Consider the following 21660-nt stretch of genomic DNA (forward strand, 5'->3'; position numbering starts at 1 on the left):
GGCCGGGGGCCCGGTGCTTGTGCCCAGCTGGTAATCTGGCCATGTCCATAGTATAAAGACAGATATATGTACTGTTCATGTTTATGTAAATTGCCAACAAGATGAATCACCAGATAACACCGATCCTATCCCCAATCCAAAGTTTATGTTAGTTTGGTTGCCAGATCCTGGTTGCCACTACAGCACCTGTTAATCTCTGTTAAGGCCAGCCTATTACCATTGCTTACAGCATCACTTAGGAAACAGCCATGAGCCGGAACGTGTTTGACTAATAAAACGTTTCTTTCACACTCTTATTGAACGATTCCATCTGTGTTCCACTGGTGAGGATCTTAAAGAAAGAAGCCACTTTTCCTGCTAGCTAACAAATACTTAGAGGGAAAATGCACTTGATACGATTGTGATGTGTTGTTGTCTCACCTAGCCATTTTAAAGATTAACACACTCACTGCAAGTCGCTCTGGATAAGAGCCTCTGCTAAATGACTACAATGTAAATGTGTTGTGCCAGAGTAGGTGAGAGAAGAGACACAATATACACTTGAAGTTTGCACTGCATTTCCACCCTCCAGGCTAACACACACATTACACAAGATAATTATCATGGGCTCTCCTAGTTGTTATGAGCAGGCTGAGTGGGGTAGGGTAGTACATTGAAATGCACGGGCAAGGATGTGTGGGTGTCCCTCTTCTCTCTCTCTGAATGTAATTATGCATCACACTGATTTAGAAGCATCCAGCCTGCTGCTAAGCGACAGTACATGCTAAATTATTATAGAACATTGGCCTTCATCTTCTAGCATTACCTTTGCACTTGTAGGTCTTTAGGTGTTCAGTATCTACCAGAGCTGTCCTCATATTTCCCTTACATATTAGTCATTAACTAGCCTGGTTAAAGTCTGATTTAATCAGGATAGTAACTCACCATTTCACAGTTCAGTGTTGAGAACTAAACACCAGTACGGTTAGTGTTTCACATTAGGAGAAAGAGACTAGATTATTTACAACTAGATTTGATTATTTTCTCCTAACATTGTGATAGCTGGTTGTAGTTCCTATGGCAATACTGTTGAAATACACCTGGTAATGTATGGCTTTGATGCATTTTGTGATGAATAACTGAGTTGAAGCCGAACAGATATCTGGGCGGCTAACAAACGGTCGGTCTCATATTGTTCTCTTCCTCAGATGTGTTTCTCCAACACAGACATCTTATTTCACGTCTCTGCTGACATCTAGTGAAACTCCAGAGGAAGTCAGAGTACAATGTGTCACACTGCTGTTACGACCCCCCTGCAGGTACATGGTTCACCCAGCGAGTAGCAGGGGAAGTTACAGTACAATGTGTCACACTGCTGTTACGACCGCCCTGCAGGTACATGGTTCACCCAGCGAGTAGCAGGGGAAGTCACAGTACAATGTGTCACACTGCTGTTACGACCCCCCTGCAGGTACATGGTTCACCCAGCGAGTAGCAGGGGAAGTTACAGTACAATGTGTCACACTGCTGTTACGACCGCCCTGCAGGTACATGGTTCACCCAGCGAATAGCAGGGGAAGTTACAGTACAATGTGTCACACTGCTGTTACGACCCCCCTGCAGGTACATGGTTCACCCAGCGAGTAGCAGGGGAAGTTACAGTACAATGTGTCACACTGCTGTTACGACCCCCCTGCAGGTACATGGTTCACCCAGCGAGTAGCAAACAAAGAGACTCTCTCCCCAAACTCCTGGGGTCTCTAATCATTTCAGTGGTCGTACGGATCAAACGTCTCAGAGTAGGGGTGCTGATCTAGGTTCTTCTGTTCAGTAATCTTAATTCATTATCAAGAAGGCCAAACTGATCTTAGATCAGGACTCTACTCTGAGACGCTTTATGAATACTGGCCCAGATCTACACCAGTGCCTAGGACGGTTGTGGTTTCTGGACAGGGCCTTTGACACTCAAGAACACATTGATTTGACATAGGTCTGTTAACTATACATTTTTGGATTCATAAATATAGCATCACAATTAACACACAAGACGGCTTCATTTTTCAGAAATATATTTTAGAGTTTATGTCTGAGACAAAATGTCAAAAGCATATAGGTCCCAACAAGATATCATTTGTAACAATGGAATGGAAAGAAAACAAAAATAACATTTACATATGTAAACCGAGAATAGCTCTTTTTAACCACAGTGGTTTTAAATACAACTGGCTTAAGTGGATAAGAGTCTGCAGAAAATTCCCTTCCCAATCAACCACATATGGAGTGTTTTAAAGGTCCGATGTTTTAGCCATTTTCTACTTTTTGTGTCTGTTCCCAACACCCTAGAAACACTCTTAGGGTGAGACAAGCAGTCTAGATGGGTGTAATGCCACATTCATGTGGTATCAGAAGTTCCTATTTCCAACTGAGAAGTTTCACTTGAGCGAACCTCCAAGTCGGAATTTCAAGTGGGAAACTCTGAAAATGTTGTTGCCCAGGTAGGCGAGTTATGATGTTTCACCACTGACCTTTGACCTTTTCAACCAAAAATAACAAATCAGTTTGACAACTACGACCTCATCATATTGTCAATGTTAAGCAATCTAGCTAACTTTATTATTAGCAACCTTGATAAGCTAGCTAACTTTATTATTAGCAACCTTGATAAGCTAGCTAACTTTATTATTAGCAACCTTAATAAGCTAGCTAACTTTATTATTAGCAACCTTGATAAGCTAGCTAACTTTATTATTAGCAACCTTGATAAGCTAGCTAAAATCCTATTGGTTGAAGAATTTTTCCGACTTCAAAAGCACTTAAACACAATCATGTCGGACTTAATTGTTCCACTTCCCCATTTCCCATGAGCATGTGAAGCCAGCATAAATACACTCTGAGATTAGCCTAGCTAATCCATATTCCTCTTACTCTAAACACAGTCAAGTCTATTGTCCATTATCTTGTTTAAGTGCTGGGTAATTTCCCTACAAAAACTGAGCATTTAATTATTTTTTAAAATCTAATGTGGAATTCATTTGGACAAGTCCTTTGTATCCTTAGTACACCAAAGAAGAAGAGACATTCACGCTGGGTTTTCTGGGATAGGATTTAGTCCTCCAGTTTTCTTCTACTGTGCAAATACAGTGTTACACAGACGTACAGCCAGACAGGCATGCGGACAGACAAACCATGCAGAGAATTAGATGGCGTTAAAGAAATGTTTTGTAAAGGAACATACCAAACCCTGGGGCTCTGAAACTATTCATAGGAATGGTGAATCTGAGAGCAAACACAAAGCAAAGCAACAATAAATACAATGTTTACTAAATCATGAAAAGGAAACATGATACTGCCAAAATTAGTGTAAGAACATTATTGAAAACTAAAAGGAGTTATTTACTAGGGATGAGAATAGTTTGAACTACAATGAGACCATGCCAACCCACTAATATCATGACTCCGGTTTCTTGACAACCCGACTAATGTAGCTACGACAGGAAGAAGTGATGTCACAACATTTTCTGAAGTTGAGGTATGCTAATGTACAGTAACCATGGCAACACAGCAGTAACCATGGCAGGACAGCAGTAACCATGCTATCAAATCAACAACAGTGTGTTATGGTGTCAAAAGTAACCTCGGTATGTCATTTTGGTTGGTCCCAATGAAGTCAAACGCGAAAGCGAAGTGTCTTTAAAATGCCCCATGCTAGTCTAGTCTAGTCAAGCTACAGTGCAGCCAGGAACAATACAGTACAAAAACAAACCAGTGTGCTCCCCTTTTTGTGTTCAGAGTGATGTGTGGAACAGAGACCAAATCCACTGCTGCTGAGTGCAGGGCTGCTCCAACCAGGGACAGTTTAAAACAGTCAACCTCAACTCCCCACATAAGGTTTTTAGAGCTATTTACTGGAGTGAGACCATCTTTGCCATAGCTATTCTCTTTCACAACGTCATAGCTCTCATGTAGGCTACGGATATAATATATTTCTAGGCTTTCCATGTAGAACCTCTCTGTAAACAGGATCATTCTGTAAGTAAATAGACCATTTCTGGAATCATGGTATAAAGTAGAAAGGCTGATCATCCCAATGCATGATGAGGACACTAAGAGCAAGTGGCACATCAACTGTACAGAGTAACAACGCAAAATGACAAATATGCAAATATAAAAAGTATGTTCAAAACTAGAGATTTTCATACATGCCAAAAATAGAATTGTCACCCACTTGAGATGGTTGATTAAGAAAAAGTTGATGATGGTATAGTCAATTGACTAGCTCGATGTGGAAATGATAGTTTCAAAGATGGCAAATTAACACACTTTACAATATGTTCAATTCAATATACATGACAAGATGTTTATAGTAACTATTAACTAAGGTAGTTGCCAAACAATACATTGGAATTCAATAATTATTTAACCAAAAAGGTTGAGACATACATGTTTGATCCGTTAGCTCTCGAACAGTGTGCTTGGTATGAAAAGCCAGTAGTAATACTGTGTATGCCTGCTGTTACTAGTGGTACGAAAGAGCTGGATGCAAACTCATGCTTTGGCTTTTTTTTTGCTCGACTAGTTCTTTTTGGATAACTTTCTAACCTTGCAACCGACAGGTCTTTCTGGTGAGACATGCTTTTTCTCCGTTAGCGATTGGTTATGTGATAAAGGGAAGCTACATAAGGCTAAATGCTAACCTTCAACAGTGCTTTACGAATCAACTGGAAGTTGAACGTTTCAAATGTTTGCTTGCAACTACCTTTTTGAAGCATTTTTACAGAAAAATATATCAATCCAAAGGTATAATGACCTCTAAAAGAGGCTGTGAGAGACAAACGCTGTCTACATCACAATCCTGGTAAACATGCTGAAAGATCATTTTTTCCACCATCCCGTCCTCTGTCAAACAGGAAAATGTATTTCTCTCTCTCCCCTGGTCAGGATCATCATTTAAGGCAATCTTCATTTCTGACACAATCCTGAAATCCATCAGAGCTTCACAAAGGCACTCTCTCATTGGTGGATCCTCCATCACAGAACTACCAGCTGCATCAGTAAGGCAAAGATCCAATAGCCTCATCATCCAATAACGGCCAACGCTTGCTCAACGGCCAACCACAGTCAAGTCTACTGTCCTCAGCCAATGACAGCCCGACAATTCTCCTAGGGGCTTTGTTGTCCGCCATCTCTCATCAGTAACCACCATCTCCATCAGTAGCATGTCCTCCATTTAGCGGGACAAAAGCAGGAGAGAAAATAAATGTCCACGCTGTGTGTGACAGCCGGACTTGTCCTGTCATCTGTCTCCATATTTGGCCACGGGGGAGCTCTGTAAAGCACCAGATCTTTCCCTTCAGGAGTAAGACTTCCATTATCCGCCTCCACTCCGAGAACCCACGCCCTGCCTCGGTGCTAGGGTGTCTTCTGGGGCTGCCTCAGTCTGACTGGCAGAAACAAACGGTGAGCTGACCACGCTGAGCTGCCTGGCTGCAGCGCTTTGTCACTTCCGTCCTTCATATCGTATCCCCATTGACTCCCTACTCTGAAGCCCATCCCTCTCTCTCATTGGCAGAGGAGCTGCCAATCAAGGTGATAGGCACGGCGCGGAGGGACTAAATGAAAAGGACAGTCGAGACTCTCCAGAAGGTAGTCTTCCGAGCTGCAGAGGCCGACAGTCACGGTGCGACGCCCTTATGCTTCCCCCACTATAATGGTGCTTCCTCCTCCATGGGTTCCTCCTCCGACCTGCTAAGGGGAACAAGAGGAGAGAAAGGTGCGTTAGCAAAACAGGTGCATCTCAATAGAACTGGATGATAGTAGCTATGGTGACCTACCTCTGTTTGTTGGCCACAGAGAGAGAGGCCATGGCGCTGACGGTCTCAGCCTCCTCCGAGTCTCCTCTCTGAGCCTCCAGCACAGACAGGCCCAGCCTGGGGGAGCCACGCTGCATGGAGCGCCAGTACTTACCTGGAGAAAGAGGGGGGGAGGGAAAGGGAGGGAGGGAGGGAGGGAACGAGGGGGGGAGGGAGTGGGAGGGAGGGAACGAGGGAGGGAGGGAGGGAACGAGGGAGGGAGGGAGGGAAGAGAGGGAGGGAACGAGCGAGGGAGGGAGGGCGGGAGCGAGGGAGGGAACGAGCGAGCGAGGGAGGGCGGGAGCGAGGGAGGGAACGAGCGAGCGAGGGAGGGCGGGAGCGAGGGATGGAGCAAGAGAGAGGGAGGGATGGATAACTTACTCAACCTTTAAGACAGGAATAAGTTGAGGGAGAACTTCCTGCCTCTTCAATCTCAGATAGGAAACTGTGCTTGGTACTTACTGTGTGTTTCTATAACCTTCTCTATGGAGCACACAGCATTCTGGTTGGGTCTCTGCTCCAGAAGCGTCTGAGGGAGAGGATCCAGCTGTGGACAACACAAAGCACCGTTTGAGAGTGTGTATCTGATAACTGGACACACATCATTCCATCTTCACCATTCATCCATTCCCTCTCCTTTTCAGTTCTTCACCAGACCACTATAAATGATCTAGTCTTATCCCCTCTTCCTTTCTCCCTCCTTCCCTCACCTGGTTGCCCAGCAGAGCGGAGACGCAGGCCTCGGAAGCGTCACAGATGGCCATGAGGTCGTGACCTCCCTCCAATGCCAGCACCACGCGACCCTCAGCCAGGGTCATCAGCTGACGTGTCAGGTACCCAAAACCTGCAGGGGAGGGTGTGTGTGTGTGTGTGTGAAGGGAGGGGCAGAGAGAGGGATCATCAATACAGTGCATTCAGAAAGTATTCAGACCCCTTGACTTTTTCCACATTTTGTTACGTTAGAGCCTTATTCTAAAATGGATTAAATAAATGTTTTTCCTCGTCAAACTACACATAATACCCCACAATCACAAAGCAAAAACAGTTTTTTGGAAATTTTGCAAATGTATTAAAAAATACAGAATATCACATTTCCATAAGTATTCAGACCCTTTACTCAGTACTTTGTTGAAGCACTGTTGGTGATTACAGCATCAAGTCTCCTTGGGTATGACACTACAAGCTTGACACACCTGTATTTGAGTTTCTCCCATTCTTCTCTGCAGATTCTCTCAAGCTCTAAGGTTTGACGGGGAACCTTGCTGCACAGCTATTTTCAGGTCTCTCCAGAGATGTTCAATTCAATTCCAGGCTCTGGCTGGGCCACTCAAGGACATTCAGTCCCAAAGCTACTCCTATGTTGTCTTGGCTGTGTGCTTAAGGTCGTTGTCCTGTTGGAAGCTGTACCTTTGGCCCAGTCTGAGGTCCTGAGCGCTCTGGAGCAGGTTTTCATCAAGGATCTCTCTGTACTTTGCTCCGTTCATCTTTCCCTCGATCCTGACTAGCCTCGTAGTCCCTGCCGCTGAAAAACATCCCCACAGCATGATGCTGCCACCATCATGCTTCACCGTAGGGATGGTGCCAGGTTTCCTCCAGACATGACGCTTGGCATTCAGGCTAAACAGTTCAATCTTGGTTTCATCAGACCTGAGAATCTTGTTTCTTATGGTCAGAGTCTTTAGGTGCCGTTTGGCAAACTCCAAGTGGGCTGTCATGTGCCTTTTACTGTGGAGTGACTTCCGTCTGTCCACTCTACCATAAAGGCCTGATTGGTAAAGTGCTGCAGAGATGGTTGTCCTTCTGGAAGGTTCTCCCATCTCCACAGAGGAACTCTGAAGCTCTGTCAGTGTGACCATCGGGTTCTTGGTCACCTCCCTGACCAAGGCCCTTCTCCCCCGATTGCTCAGTTTGGCCGGGCAGCCAGCTCTAGGAAGATTCTTGGGGGCTTGTTTTTTTCTCTGACATGCACTGTCAACTGTGGGACCTTATATAGACAGGTATGTGCCTTTACAAATCAAGTCCAATCAATGGTGATCAATGGAAACAGGATGCACCTGAGCAAAATGTTTTGTCTAATAGCATAGGGTCTGAATACTTATGTAAATAAGGTATGTTAGTTTTTTTTGTATACATTTGCAAAATGTTTATGTCATTATGTGGTATTGTGTGTAGATTGATGAGGAACATTTTTTATTTCATCCATTTTAGAATAAGGCTGTAACGCAACAAAATGTGGAACAAGTCAAGGGGCCTGAATACTTCCAGAATGCACCGTACACCACAGCAGCAAAGAATATAGTGCATGACATACACTAGTATGTGGACACCCTGTTAAATGAGTGGTGTCCACATCTCCTGTCTGTCATGTTGTGTGTCTGGAACAGAAAGAACAGAACCAGACATCATTGCACCAGTGCTACTTTACACATAAACCTACATTTGGAGGTGAGGGTGTAACCGCCTAGGGGAGGAGGGTGACCCTCGACGGCGTCGAAGCCTGAGGACACCAGCACCACGTCAGGAGCAAATTCATCTGCTATGGGCATCACCACAGACCTAGGGAGAGAGAGAGTTGGTCAGTTTCGCAACTTCAGTGCATGTGTGCTTTTTGATATTTGGTATTTTATTAGAATCATTATCTGTTGTGAAAGCAGCAACTCCTCTTCCTGAGGTCCACACAGAACATGAAACATGACATAATACACAACATGAATAGACAAGAACAGATCAAAGACAGAACGACATACATTTAAAACGGCCCACACAGCCTACACATCAATACATACACACCTCAATACATACACACCTCAATACATACACACCTCAATACATACACACCTCAATACATACACACCTCAATACATACACACCTCAATACATACACACCTCAATACATACACACCTCAATACATACTGTACACACAAACTATCTGGGTCAAATAGGGGAGAGGATGGTGCCATGAGGTGTTGCTGTTTTTTGAAACCAGGTTTCCTGTTTATTTGAACAATATAAGATGGAAGGGAGTTTCATGCAATAATGGCTCGATATAATACTGTACGCTTTCCTGAATTTGCTCTGGATTTGGGGACTATGAAAAGACCCCTGGTGACATGTCTGGAGGGATAAGTGTTGTGTGTTACCTGAAGGCTGCCAGGTACTCTGCATCTCCCATAGGTGGCTCCAGCCCCCCGGTGAAGGCCATGTTAACGTTAAAACCTACTCCTGGACCACTGCCCACCTGACAGAGAAAGGATGGGAGGAATAGCCATGAGAACACACACACACACACACACACACACACGTTCCCATGAGATGTGTCACCATTACCTCGTCGGGGGCTCCGCTGCCAGGGAAGAAGTTTCCATCGTCGTATCGATGGAGAGACAGGTACAGCACGCTGGGGTCGTCGTAAAATGCCTGCTGGGTCCCGTTGCCATGGTGAACATCCTGATGGACAGCACACATGGCCAATCAGATGACCATTGTCCAATTTTTTCTTCTTCTTACATCCAATGGTAATTCTACAGTCATTTACAAAACCCACTTTCTCTTTAAAAGGTCAGGTGAAGGACCAGCACAAACTCACCCAGTCTACTATGAGGATCTTGCAGACGTTGAGTCTCTGTTGGAGCAGCCGGGCTGCGATGGCTACTGAGTTAAAGTAGCAGAAGCCCATGGGAGTGCTCTCTTCTGCATGGTGTCCAGGGGGTCGAACCACAGCAAAGCCGTTCTGGGAACCAGATGCAACAACTACATTACCCACAACTCCATCCATGAGGGGGAGAGATTGAGTGCATTCTTTGTGAAGGGGGGAAAAAGTGTAGAGCGACCTAACCTTAATGGAGGGATAGAGGGATGAAAAGGAGAAGAGGAGGGTAGAGAGACCTTACCTTAATGGAGGGATAGAGGGATGAAAAGGAGGAGGGTAGAGAGACCTTACCTTAATGGAGGGATAGAGGGATGAAAAGGAGGAGGGTAGAGAGACCTGACCTTAATGGAGGGATAGAGGGATGAAAAGGAGAAGAGGAGGGTAGAGAGACCTAACCTTAATGGAGGGATAGAGGGATGAAAAGGAGAAGGAGGGTAGAGAGACCTTACCTTAATGGAGGGATAGAGGGATGAAAAGGAGAAGAGGGTAGAGAGCTAACCTTAATGGAGGGATAGAGGGATGAAAAGAAGAAGAGGGTAGAGACCTGACCTTAATGGAGGGATAGAGGGATGAAAAGAAGAGGAGGGTAGAGACCTGACCTTAATGGAGGGATAGAGGGATGAAAAGGAGAAGAGGGTAGAGAGACCTAACCTTAATGGAGGGATAGAGGGATGAAAAGAAGAAGAGGAGGGTAGAGACCTGACCTTAATGGAGGGATAGAGGGATGAAAAGGAGAAGAGGGTAGAGAGGACGCACCTTCAGTTCACCAGTGGCCACTTTGAACACCAGCTCCACCACAGAACCCACAGCCAGACGAACTGCAGTAGAGGAATGGACCTCGTTCCAGATGGTGTCACTGTCCACCTGCAATCATCATCGTCACAGTTAAAGGGACACTTTGGGATGTTGGCAATGAAGCCCTTTATCTACTTGCCCAGAGTCAGACGAACTTGTGGAAACCATTTTTATGTCTGCGTGCAGTTTGAAAGGAGTTGCTAACTAGCATAAGCACAATGACTGGACGTCTGTGGTAACAGCTTGCATGTGACCAGTTATTGTGCTAACACCAGTTAGCATTGACTCGTGAAACTACCTCTAACTTCCTTCATACTGGACACAGAGACATACACATTGTATCCACGAGCCACGTGTTCATTTGACTTTGGTCAAGTAGATAAATGGGTTCATTGGCAAAATATAAAACGGGGTTAATGATTTGACCATTGAGGAGGAGGAAAACGAAGATGAGGAGGAGGAAAACGAAGATGAGCAGGAGAAATAGGAGGAGGCAGAGGAGAAAGATGGTTGAGGAGGAGAAGAAAGAAGGAGGAGGAGGATGAAGAGGAAGACTCACCCCCACTCCTCCACATGGTAATCTGACCAACATGGGCGTGACTGAACAGTCTAGTTTCTGTCGGAGGGGGTTGGTTCCATACAGCAGGACGTGGGCTTCAGAGTGGACTGTCTGGAGCTCCTCCAGAGTGGCCTTCCTACCACGGATACACTACACACACACACACAAAATGGAGACATGCGACATTTCCTTTCTATTCATTTGTTTTCTCTGTGTTTAAGTGAATCACAAATGACAAAGTACATGGAAAGGATAAGCAGGGATGTATGTTTATGCATCAGTTGGAAACTCCTAGCAACAGAAATGTATTACATTCACGCTTGTTTGAAGACTACAAATAGATGATTGTATAACAGAGAATAGCAAAGAGAAGGCTGGTTGAAGGCTTTAGAATGTACCTCACACTGTCCCCTAAGTCCCGTCTCCTGAAGTCTGGACCAGATGCTCTGGACGCGTCCGGCGTGCTCCGGATGGGTGTGTGTGTTCCCGCACATACACTGGTGCTTTTGCATCAGAGAGTCATACACCAACCCTGCAGGTAGAACCCAGGACATTAGCACAAACACACGCATTGTAATGAACACACGCATATTACCACTGACGCACACACACACACACATCCACTCACACAAGTGGAAACAACAAACTGACAGAGCAAAATAAGGAGGGATAAAGGAGCGACAGACAAAGATAAATATATAAAAATGAATCTACATCTGCATTGCTTGCTGTTTTAGGTTTTAAGATGGGTTTCTGTACAGAAACTTGGTGACATCTGCTGATGGAAAAGGGCTTTACAAATACATGTGATTGATATAAAAGAGAAGAGCATTACTACCAACCTGTGGTGAAGCGAGGTTTGGTGGGAGGCTCAGGAGGCGGGACAGAGATGGGGAAGGAGGAAGCGGAGGCCGGAGACGATTGGGCCCTGGAGAGGGGGCGGTGACCTGGGAAGGTGATTGACAGACCGGCTGCCTCCATGGAAGCCTGATAGTTTCTCAGCTGGTGGATTCTCTGCTGCTCCAACAATATGGCCTGCTGCTCAGAGAGAGGAAAGAGGTGGATGAGGAGGGAAGGAGGAGAGAGGAGAGAGAGAGGAGAGAGGGGAGGGGAAAGAAGGAGAGTGAGAAAGAGAGAAGGGGGAGGAGAGAAAGAGAGAAGAGCAGGGGGAAGAGAAAGAAGGGACAGAGAACAACATTGCATGATAGCAACAGACACAGCCACCGATGGCTATTGTGACATCACCTGCTCTTTATAATGTATTTCCAACATTTGGCCACACGGTGGCAGTCACGCTACGTGAGGTGAACCGAAACACATGACATTATCTGCAGCAGAGGAAGTGGATTTAAAAGATGCATGGTTTCCTCTCATTAAAGAAGGACTCTGTGTCAGAAACATAGCATCCTGGGACAGGAAATAGCATATTATTGCCCAAGTGAATCATTCAATAAACACAACTGATAAACAAGATAATTTTGTGTGTGTGTGTGTGTGTGTGTGTGAGAGAGAGAGAGAGTGCCATAAAGTCAATACCGATATGAAAGTGCTTGTTTTATACGCTGAGAATGAGCCTCAAATGTGCATTGTCAAAGTCATGGAAATGTAGTCATTTAAGATATAAATGAAAAGATATACTTGTTTGCGAGTGAATTTACTTACCATATGTCGGTTTCAACATATTTGGGGGCCAAGAAGAAGCCGAAAAGTTACCACCATTTCATGAGAACTACAACTCCTACCAGGTGTTCACTGAGTATACACAATATTGTTATTTCCATGACAAAGACTGAGCAGGTGAATCCAGGTGAATGATGTGATCCCTTATTGATGTCACTTGTTAAATCCACTTCAGTGTTGAGACGAAGTGGAAGAGAACAGTTAAATAAGGATTTTTAAGCCTGGGAGACATGGATTGTGTATGTGTGCAATTGAGGGTGAATGGGCAAGACAGCACCGGTTTGAGTCAAGAACTGCAACGCTGCTGGGTTTTTCACGCTCAACAGTTTCCCCTGTGTATCAAGAATGGTTCACCACCTAAAGGACATCCAGCCAACTTGACACAACTGTGGAAAGCATTGGAGTCAACATGGGCCAGCCTCCCTGTGGAACGCTTGACACCTTGTGGAGTCCAGGCCCTGACGAACTGAGACAGTTCTGACGGGATGATAAATTGATGATGATCTTGAAACCTATTCAAAAGACATGACCCTGGAAGTAGGATGACATCACTAGCACATCATATTGACCTGTGGTAGCTCCCTCTCTCACACTCACTCCTCCTACCTGTCTGAACAGCAGTTCCTGCTGCATGTCCTCCTCCTGGTTCTCTTGGGGGTCTGGGGGCTCTTGTTTGATTGCGAACCCACACGGAAAGCCTCCGTCCTGCGGAGTGAGGGCCTGGTGCTCCCTCAGCTCTTCCTCGGTCTCCTCCGGGTGACTCTGGTGCTGCCGGGCCCCCGTGGGCTCACTGGGCTTGCCCATCATCTAAGGAGAGGGTATGGGTCAATCCATCGTCTAGTCATTGATGATATGCAGTACAGTAGTAATACAGTAGTTACTGCAGTTGTTACAACAGTAGTAGTATAGGAGTTCTATAGTGAAAGATGTAGCTTTACTAAGGCGTGGCGGTCAACATTTTAACATTGAGGTGTGTGTGTGTGTGTGTGTCAGTGGAAGCTGCTAGAAGCTGTCACTGAGCTCAGCATCTCCTATCCACACATACTGGACATGAATGGGAAACTAGATCACTATATAATAACGGCTGTGAGCGGGATCAGGGGTCCACGGAGACAGGGGTCCATTGGCCCCAATCCTCTCTGTCTCCAGAGACTCCCGTGTGTAGGTTCTCATACACTGTGAACGGTCAATGGGAAACCTCCGAGCACTAGTTGAAAAACCAAATGAAGCTTGTTAGAGGGAAAGAAAAGGAGGGATGAGACAAAGGGAGGGGAGATGGTGTGTGTGCCAGGGAAAGGAATCAGTCATCCCACTCTGTACAGGGGAACATCTCTTGGCAGGGTTCCTGTGTGTATACAATGGGCAGAGATAATGATTTGTATTTTAAGCATTCATCAGTGTCGGTCAGTTAATAGGCCTACTTGGAAATGTCTAGTGTGCTACTTTGTTTTGATCCATATTAGTGTACACTTAGCGAAGTCATTCAACACAAGTGCACTGCAAAATGTCTGCACTACAGACAGTCTTCCAGATACAACTATTCAGGTGAAATTGAAACACAGCAATGTATTTTACTCCGGTCTAATGTGCGTGTGTGTGTGGACGTGTTAGACACAAGAATAGTAACATGTTTTTGGGGTTATTTTTCTCGGGGTTTAGGGTTAAAGTTAGAATTAGGTTTAGGAGCTCAGCTTAGTTTTTCAGGTTAGGGAAAATAAGATTTAGAATGGTGTGTCCCCACAAGGTTAGTTTTACAACATTGTGTGTGTTATTGGCAGGCCTGTCAGCCCTCTGGGCCTGTGGCAGGGTGCCAGAGGAACAGTGTTGACGTCAGAACCCTCACCAGCTACCTCATCACCCGTCCTCCTCCACAAACAAGCTGCTCTCTCTCGCTCTCTCTCGCTCTCCCCTCTCTCTCTCTCGCTCTCTCTCGCTCTCCCCTCTCTCTCTCTCGTTCTCCCCTCTCTCTCTCTCGCTCTCCCCTCTCTCTCTCTCCCCTCTCTCTCTCTCGCTCTCCCCTCTCTCTCTCGCTCTCCCCTCTCTCTCTCTCGCTCTCCCCCCTCTCTCTCTCGCTCTCCCCTCTCTCTCTCTCTCGCTCTCCCCTCTCTCTCTCTCGCTCTCTCTCTCTCTCTCGCTCTCCCCTCTCTCTCTCTCGCTCTCCCCTCTCTCTCTCTCGCTCTCCCCTCTCTCTCTCTCTCTCGCTCTCCCCTCTCTCTCTCTCTCTCGCTCTCCCCTCTCTCTCTCTCTCGCTCTCCCCCTCTCCCTCTCTCTCGCTCTCCCCTCTCCCTCTCTCCCCTCTCCCCTCTCCCTCTCTCCCCTCTCTCTCTCTCGCTCTCCCCTCTCTCTCTCTCGTTCTCCCCTCTCTCTCTCTCTCGCTCTCCCCTCTCTCTCTCTCGCTCTCCCCTCTCTCTCTCTCTCGCTCTCCCCTCTCTCTCTCTCTCGCTCTCCCCTCTCTCTCTCTCTCGCTCTCCCCTCTCTCTCTCTCTCGCTCTCCCCTCTCTCTCTCTCGCTCTCCCCTCTCTCTCTCTCGTTCTCCCCTCTCTCTCTCTCGCTCTCCCCTCTCTCTCTCTCTCGCTCTCTCCCCTCTCTCTCTCTCTCTCCCCTCTCTCTCTCTCTCTCCCTCTCCCCTCTCTCTCTCTCTCTCCCCTCTCTCTCTCTCTCGCTCTCTCCCCTCTCTCTCTCTCTCGCTCTCCCCTCTCTCTCTCTCGCTCTCCCCTCTCTCTCTCTCGCTCTCCTCTCTCTCTCTCGCTCTCCCCTCTCTCTCTCGCTCTCCCCTCTCTCTCTCTCGTTCTCCCCTCTCTCTCTCTCGCTCTCCCCTCTCTCTCTCTCTCTCTCCCCTCTCTCTCTCTCTCGCTCTCCCCTCTCTCTCTCTCGCTCTCTCCCCTCTCTCTCTCTCGCTCTCCCCTCTCTCTCTCTCTCTCTCGTTCTCCCCTCTCTCTCTCGCTCTCCCCTCTCTCTCTCTCTCTCTCGCTCTCCCCTCTCTCGCTCTCTCCTCTCTCTCTCTCGCTCTCCCCTCTCTCTCTCTCGCTCTCTCCCCTCTCTCTCTCTCGCTCTCCCCTCTCTCTCTCTCGCTCTCTCCCCTCTCTCTCTCTCTCGCTCTCCCCTCTCTCTCTCTCGCTCTCTCCTCTCTCTCTCTCGCTCTCTCCCCTCTCTCTCTCTCGCTCTCCCCTCTCTCTCTCTCGCTCTCCCCTCTCTCTCTCTCGCTCTCCCCTCTCTCTCTCTCGCTCTCTCCCCTCTCTCTCTCTCTCTATGGGAAGTACTGAAAGTTCCAACACATGAAATATTGGGATTTTTCACTGGAATGAATGCAAAACTTTTCTTTATAATTACTTCCCTGTTCATAGTTTGTGCTCTTTCCTACTTGTACGGCAGCACTCAGTAATGCATGTGACGTCGAGGGGGGTTTCCAAGGGGAACGCTCCGTTTCATTGTAAACAGAACCCGTTGTTAACGATGTACTATACATCCTGAAATGGCCTTTTTCAGTAGCGATGAGAGAAATATACCTGAATCACATGTGGGCCCACTCCCTCTCTCCCCATTGACTACGGCGGCGCCCCAAAGTGGCTCCCTATTCTCCATATAGTGCGCTGAAAGTAGTGAATTTATTTTTCTCCCCAAATTTGTGGTATCCAATTGGTAGTTACAGTCTTGTCTCATCGCTGCAACTCCCGTTTGGACTCGGGAGAGGCGAAGGTTGAGAGCCGTGCGTCCTCCGAAACACGACCCAACCAAGCCGCACTGCTTCTTGACACAATGCCCACTTAACCAGGAAGCCAGCCGCACCAACGTGTCGGAGGAAACACCGTGCACCTGGTGACCGTGTCAGTCTGCACTGTGCTCGGCCCGCCACAGGAGTCGCTAGAGCGCGATGGGACAAGGACATCCCTGCCGGCCAAACACTCCCCTAACCCGGACAATGCTGGGCCAATTGTGCGCCGCCCCATTGGTCTCCCGGTCGCGGCCGGCTGCGACAGAGCCTGGACTCGAAAACCAGGACCTCTAGAGGCACAGCGATGCAGTGCACCACTCGGGAGGCTGTGCTTTCTGTAACAATAGATGAATAATGCACCCTGTACAGACTACACCACCTAATACCCTGCGATCAAGTCATACTGATACACTTTTACCATCTGGCCCTTCAAAGCTCTGACAGATTACTTTCATATACTGTATTAGATCTACTCTGGTCAGAGATAAAACACTAAGACCAACTGAACGGAACATTTGATTGAATGTTGAGAAACGTAAAGTAGTTAAACGGTGACCCTCTTACTGTTTCTCTGTGGGGATGTCACCTAAGGGCATGAAATGATGAATACAAAAGAGAATCCCTTGTTTCATAGAGAGAGGAGAGAGACAGAGACAGAACACATCAAACCAAACGGCGCTCAGCAAAGCACAGCTACCTAGTTCCTGAATGACCATATCTGGCAGTGAGTTCCGCTTTGTTTCCATGGCGGTGTGGAGTTAGCTACAGTCTGCCCTTAGCAACTGTCACACACATGGACATTGCTTCCTGTCCCTATTGTACCTGTGGGAGGATAATTAACAAACAGACATACATACCCTCCAGCTATACCCCGTCCTCTTCCCTCCCTCCCCACTGCTCAAATCCACCCTCTCTCCCTCCACCTCTTCCACCCCACCGTTCCTCCCCCCCCCCCCCCCCCCCCCCCCCCACCGCTCCTCCTCTACCTTGTTGATATGTAGCTGCTGGAACTGCTGTTTGTGTTTCTCCAGGAACTGTTGGTGTTGCTGTTGGACCACCAGCTGCTGCAGGGCCTGGGCCTGGGCGTTCTGCTGGGGCAGTGGGGCCGACTGGGTCCGACCCAGGGGACGGTGCTGCCCACGCAGCATGTGGATGGAGGGAGACTGGAGGGCATCCACACCTGGGTTGGGAATACACACACGAGGGTATGGTTATAGGCATGGATACACACGCCTGAATCCACACAAACACACTGGTCCCAGGACAAGAAATATCCGCAGTAGAACTGCCTCTGTTAATCACACACAGAACAGTGGAATGGAGCTTATTAGGAGCACAGTACTACAAGCCTGGCAGAAGAACCTTCTCTATTCTGCCAAAAAAGGAGCCCCCAATCACTTCCAAGGCTGTGCGTGTCACCAGTCATTTACTCCACTGTCAGCTGAAAATAGCACTGGGAAAGTGAGTCAATGGATGTGTTCCTTCAACACCGGTGGGCACAATTCTCTCTCTCTCATTGACCCTGCTTAACAGAAGATGAAAGGAAGTCTGTCAATAGAAGGAAGGGGGAGGGGGGTTATCTGTTAGGAAAGTACACAGTGTACTGGGACACTGTGTGTGTGTGTTCTCCACCAAAGTACCATTCTACTGCTGTACCCACCTGCCAGTAGGGGCCCGTGCGCGCCAGTCTGTTCCAGCAGGACCAAGTGCTGCAGTAGTGGGCCGTGCCCCCCTGCGCCCCCTCCGTCAGCCAGGTAGGTGGCTAGGGGGGCACCGCCTAGGTAGGGGGGGCTGAGGGAGAGGGCCGAATGTTGACCCCCATCCTGCTGGGCTGAGGTCACCTGGAGAATGGGGTCAGTATAGAAGTGTTTTACATAGAACTGTTGGGATACATCTATATGTTAAACTGACATTGGTTTGATGCTTCTATTGTCTTTACTGGCTTCATACCACTAGCTTTAGGAAGACTGAGGTACACATTACAAGCCTGTTGTCGTTGCTATTGTAAACAGATTTATTTTGGCAATATTGTGATTTGTGAATTCATCTTTAAGGGGTGGTTCCCCTCAAAAACACAAGGTCACATGAGATGGAGACAGACAGGGAGAAAAAGAAAGAGAAATAAAGAGGGAATTAGCATTAGATAAACAAATAAAAGTATGGCAACTTGTCTTTATCTGTGTAAGGTGTTGCAGGTAAGAAAGCCTGTACTTATACACTGCTCCAAAAAATAAAGGGAACACTTAAACAACACAATGTAACTCCAAGTCAATCACACTTCTGTGAAATCAAACTGTCCACTTAGGAAGCAACACTGATTGACAATAAATGTCACATGTTGTTGTGCAAATGGAATAGACAACAGGTGGAAATTATAGGCAATTAGCAAGACACCCCCAATAAAGGAGTGGTTCTGCAGGTGGGGACCACAGACCACTTCTCAGTTCCTATGCTTCCTGGCTGATGCTTTGGTCACTTTTGAATGCTGGATGATGCTTTCACTCTAGTGGTAGAATGAGACGGAGTCTACAACCCACACAAGTGGCTCAGGTAGTGCAGCTCATCCAGGATGGCACATCAATGCGAGCTGTGGGAAGAAGGTTTGCTGTGTCTGTCAGCGTAGTGTCCAGAGCATGGAGGCGCTACCAGGAGACAGGCCAGTACATCAGGAGATGTGGAGGAGGCCGTAGGAGGGCAACAACCCAGCAGCAGGACCGCTACCTCCGCCTTTGTGCAAGGAGGAGCAGGAGGAGCACTGCCAGAGCCACTGGCGCCCTGTGCTCTTCACAGATGAAAGCAGGTTCACACTGAGCACATGTGACAGACATGACAGAGTCTGGAGACGCCGTGGAGAATTTTCTGCTGCCTGTAACATCCTCCAGCATGACCGGTTTGGCGGTGGGTCAGTCATGGTGTGGGGTGGCATTTCTCCATGTGCTCGCCAGAGGTAGCCTGACTGCCATTAGGTACCGAGATGAGATCCTCAGACCCCTTGTGAGACCATATGCTGGTGCGGTTGGCCCTGGGTTCCTCCTAATGCAAGACAATGCTAGATCTCATGTGGCTGGAGTGTGTCAGCAGTTCCTGCAAGAGGAAGGCATTGATGCTATGGACTGCCCCGCCCGTTCCCCAGACCTGAATCCAATTGAGCACATCTGAGACATCATGTCTCGCTCCATCCACCAACACGACGTGTTGCACCACAGACTGTCCAGGAGTTGGCGGATGCTTTAGTCCAGGTCTGGGAGGAGATCCCTCAGGAGACCATCCGCCACCTCATCAGGAGCATGCCCAGGTGTTGTAGGGAGGTCATACAGGCACGTGGAGGCCACACACACTACTGAGCCTCATTTTGACTTGTTTTAAATACATTACATCAAAGTTGGATCAGCCTGTAGTGTGGTTTTCCACTTTAATTTTGAGTGGGACTCCAAATCCAGACCGCCATGGGTTGATAAATTTAATTTCCATTGATAATTGGTGTGTGATTTTGTTGTCAGCACACTCAACTATGTAAAGAAAAGTATTTATTAAGAATATTTCATTCATTCAGATCTAGGATGTGTTATTTTAGTGTTCCCTTTATTTTTTGAGCAGTGTATTTCTGCCAACCGACCTAGTACTGATTGTGGTACTTTGTTTAAAAGTCCCGCCACCCCCTCAGTATAAAACGTCGCCTTTCATTTTACCGGCTTTGGCACGCATTAAAGAATTCTATTGTTGTCTGACATCAAACTTGTCCTCGTCGATCACAAAGCTTCACAGAAATGTTTGTAATGCATTTATTTTCTCCATAAAAAAATGTAATTCTGTTGTTGAGCCGTCCTTCTATTGTCACAGAAATGCTTTGGCATTTAGCCTGGGAGAACACACACCCACCCACCTCCGTGGCAGAGATCTTTGTGGGCTATACTCAGCCTTGTCTCAGGATGGTAAGTTGGTGGTTGAAGATATCCCTTTAGTGGTGTGAGGGCTGTGCTTTGGAAAAGTGGGTGGGGTTATATCCTGCCTGTTTGGCCCTGTCCGGGGGTATCATCGGATGGGGCCAGGGCCACCGGTCAGGGCCACCTGACCCCTCCTGTCTCAGTGCTACCTGTCCCAGACTGTTTTCAACAGCAGGAGCGGCAGAGATACTCTTAATGATCGGCTATGAAAAGCAAACTGATATTTACTCCTGAGGGGCAAGCCGCTCCGCTAATCTTCTTCTCCTGGAGGGGCAAGACTCCGCTAATTCTCTTCTCCTGGAGGGGCAAGACGCTCCGCTAATCCTCTTCTCCTGGAGGGGCAAGACGCTCCGCTAATCCTCTTCTCCTGGAGGGGCAAGACGCTCCGCTAATCCTCTTCTCCTGGAGGGGCAAGACTCCGCTAATTCTCTTCTCCTGGAGGGGCAAGACGCTCCGCTAATCCTCTTCTCCTGGAGGGGCAAGACGCTCCGCTAATCCTCTTCTCCTGGAGGGGCAAGACTCTCCGCTAATCCTCTTCTCCTGGAGGGGCAAGACGCTCCGCTAATCCTCTTCTCCTGGAGGGGCAAGACGCTCCGCTAATCCTCTTCTCCTGGAGGGGCAAGACTCTCCGCTAATCCTCTTCTCCTGGAGGGGCAAGACGCTCCGCTAATCCTCTTCTCCTGGAGGGGCAAGACGCTCCGCTAATCCTCTTCTCCTGGAGGGGGAAGACTCTCCGCTAATCCTCTTCTTCTGGAGGGGCAAGACGCTCCGCTAATCCTCTTCTCCTGGAGGGGCAAGACGCTCCGCTAATCCTCTTCTCCTGGAGGGGCAAGACTCTCCGCTAATCCTCTTCTCCTGGAGGGGCAAGACGCTCCGCTAATCCTCTTCTCCTGGAGGGGGAAGACTCTCCGCTAATCCTCTTCTCCTGGAGGGGGAAGACTCTCCGCTAATCCTCTTCTCCTGGAGGGGCAAGACGCTCCGCTAATCCTCTTCTCCTGGAGGGGCAAGACGCTCCGCTAATCCTCTTCTCCTGGAGGGGCAAGACTCTCCGCTAATCCTCTTCTCCTGGAGGGGCAAGACGCTCCGCTAATCCTCTTCTCCTGGAGGGGCAAGACGCTCCGCTAATCCTCTTCTCCTGGAGGGGCAAGACGCTCCGCTAATCCTCTTCTCCTGGAGGGGCAAGACTCTCCGCTAATCCTCTTCTCCTGGAGGGGAAAGACTCTCCGCTAATCCTCTTCTCCTGGAGGGGCAAGACTCTCCGCTAATCCTCTTCTCCTGGAGGGGCAAGACTCTCCGCTAATCCTCTTCTCCTGGAGGGGCAAGACTCTCCGCTAATCCTCTTCTCCTGGAGGGGCAAGACGCTCCGCTAATCCTCTTCTCCTGGAGGGGCAAGACTCTCCGCTAATCCTCTTCTCCTGGAGGGGCAAGACGCTCCGCTAATCCTCTTCTCCTGGAGGGGCAAGACGCTCCGCTAATCCTCTTCTCCTGGAGG

General features: G+C 47.9%; 1 protein-coding gene across 1 annotated transcript in view; it reads right to left on the reverse strand.

Annotated features, from left to right (window-relative positions):
- Window positions 1-2031: 2031 nt before the first annotated feature.
- The window catches only part of LOC110497004 (histone deacetylase 4), a 67940-nt gene continuing 48311 nt past the window's right edge, over window positions 2032-21660 (reverse strand). Inside the window, exons 10-24 of the mRNA XM_036951413.1 lie at window positions 17822-18065; window positions 17211-17404; window positions 13119-13319; window positions 11675-11870; window positions 11231-11364; window positions 10833-10982; window positions 10235-10342; window positions 9416-9559; window positions 9157-9276; window positions 8970-9067; window positions 8266-8384; window positions 6539-6672; window positions 6291-6375; window positions 5811-5943; window positions 2032-5724 (exon numbers count right to left, since the gene is read on the reverse strand). Coding sequence (XP_036807308.1) covers window positions 5682-5724; window positions 5811-5943; window positions 6291-6375; window positions 6539-6672; window positions 8266-8384; window positions 8970-9067; window positions 9157-9276; window positions 9416-9559; window positions 10235-10342; window positions 10833-10982; window positions 11231-11364; window positions 11675-11870; window positions 13119-13319; window positions 17211-17404; window positions 17822-18065 — 2103 coding nt within the window. The 3' untranslated portion in view covers window positions 2032-5681. The remainder of the gene's footprint in view (window positions 5725-5810; window positions 5944-6290; window positions 6376-6538; window positions 6673-8265; window positions 8385-8969; window positions 9068-9156; window positions 9277-9415; window positions 9560-10234; window positions 10343-10832; window positions 10983-11230; window positions 11365-11674; window positions 11871-13118; window positions 13320-17210; window positions 17405-17821; window positions 18066-21660) is intronic.

Source organism: Oncorhynchus mykiss, chromosome 18, assembly GCF_013265735.2.
Source record: "Oncorhynchus mykiss isolate Arlee chromosome 18, USDA_OmykA_1.1, whole genome shotgun sequence".
NCBI classification, from domain to species: domain Eukaryota; kingdom Metazoa; phylum Chordata; class Actinopteri; order Salmoniformes; family Salmonidae; genus Oncorhynchus; species Oncorhynchus mykiss.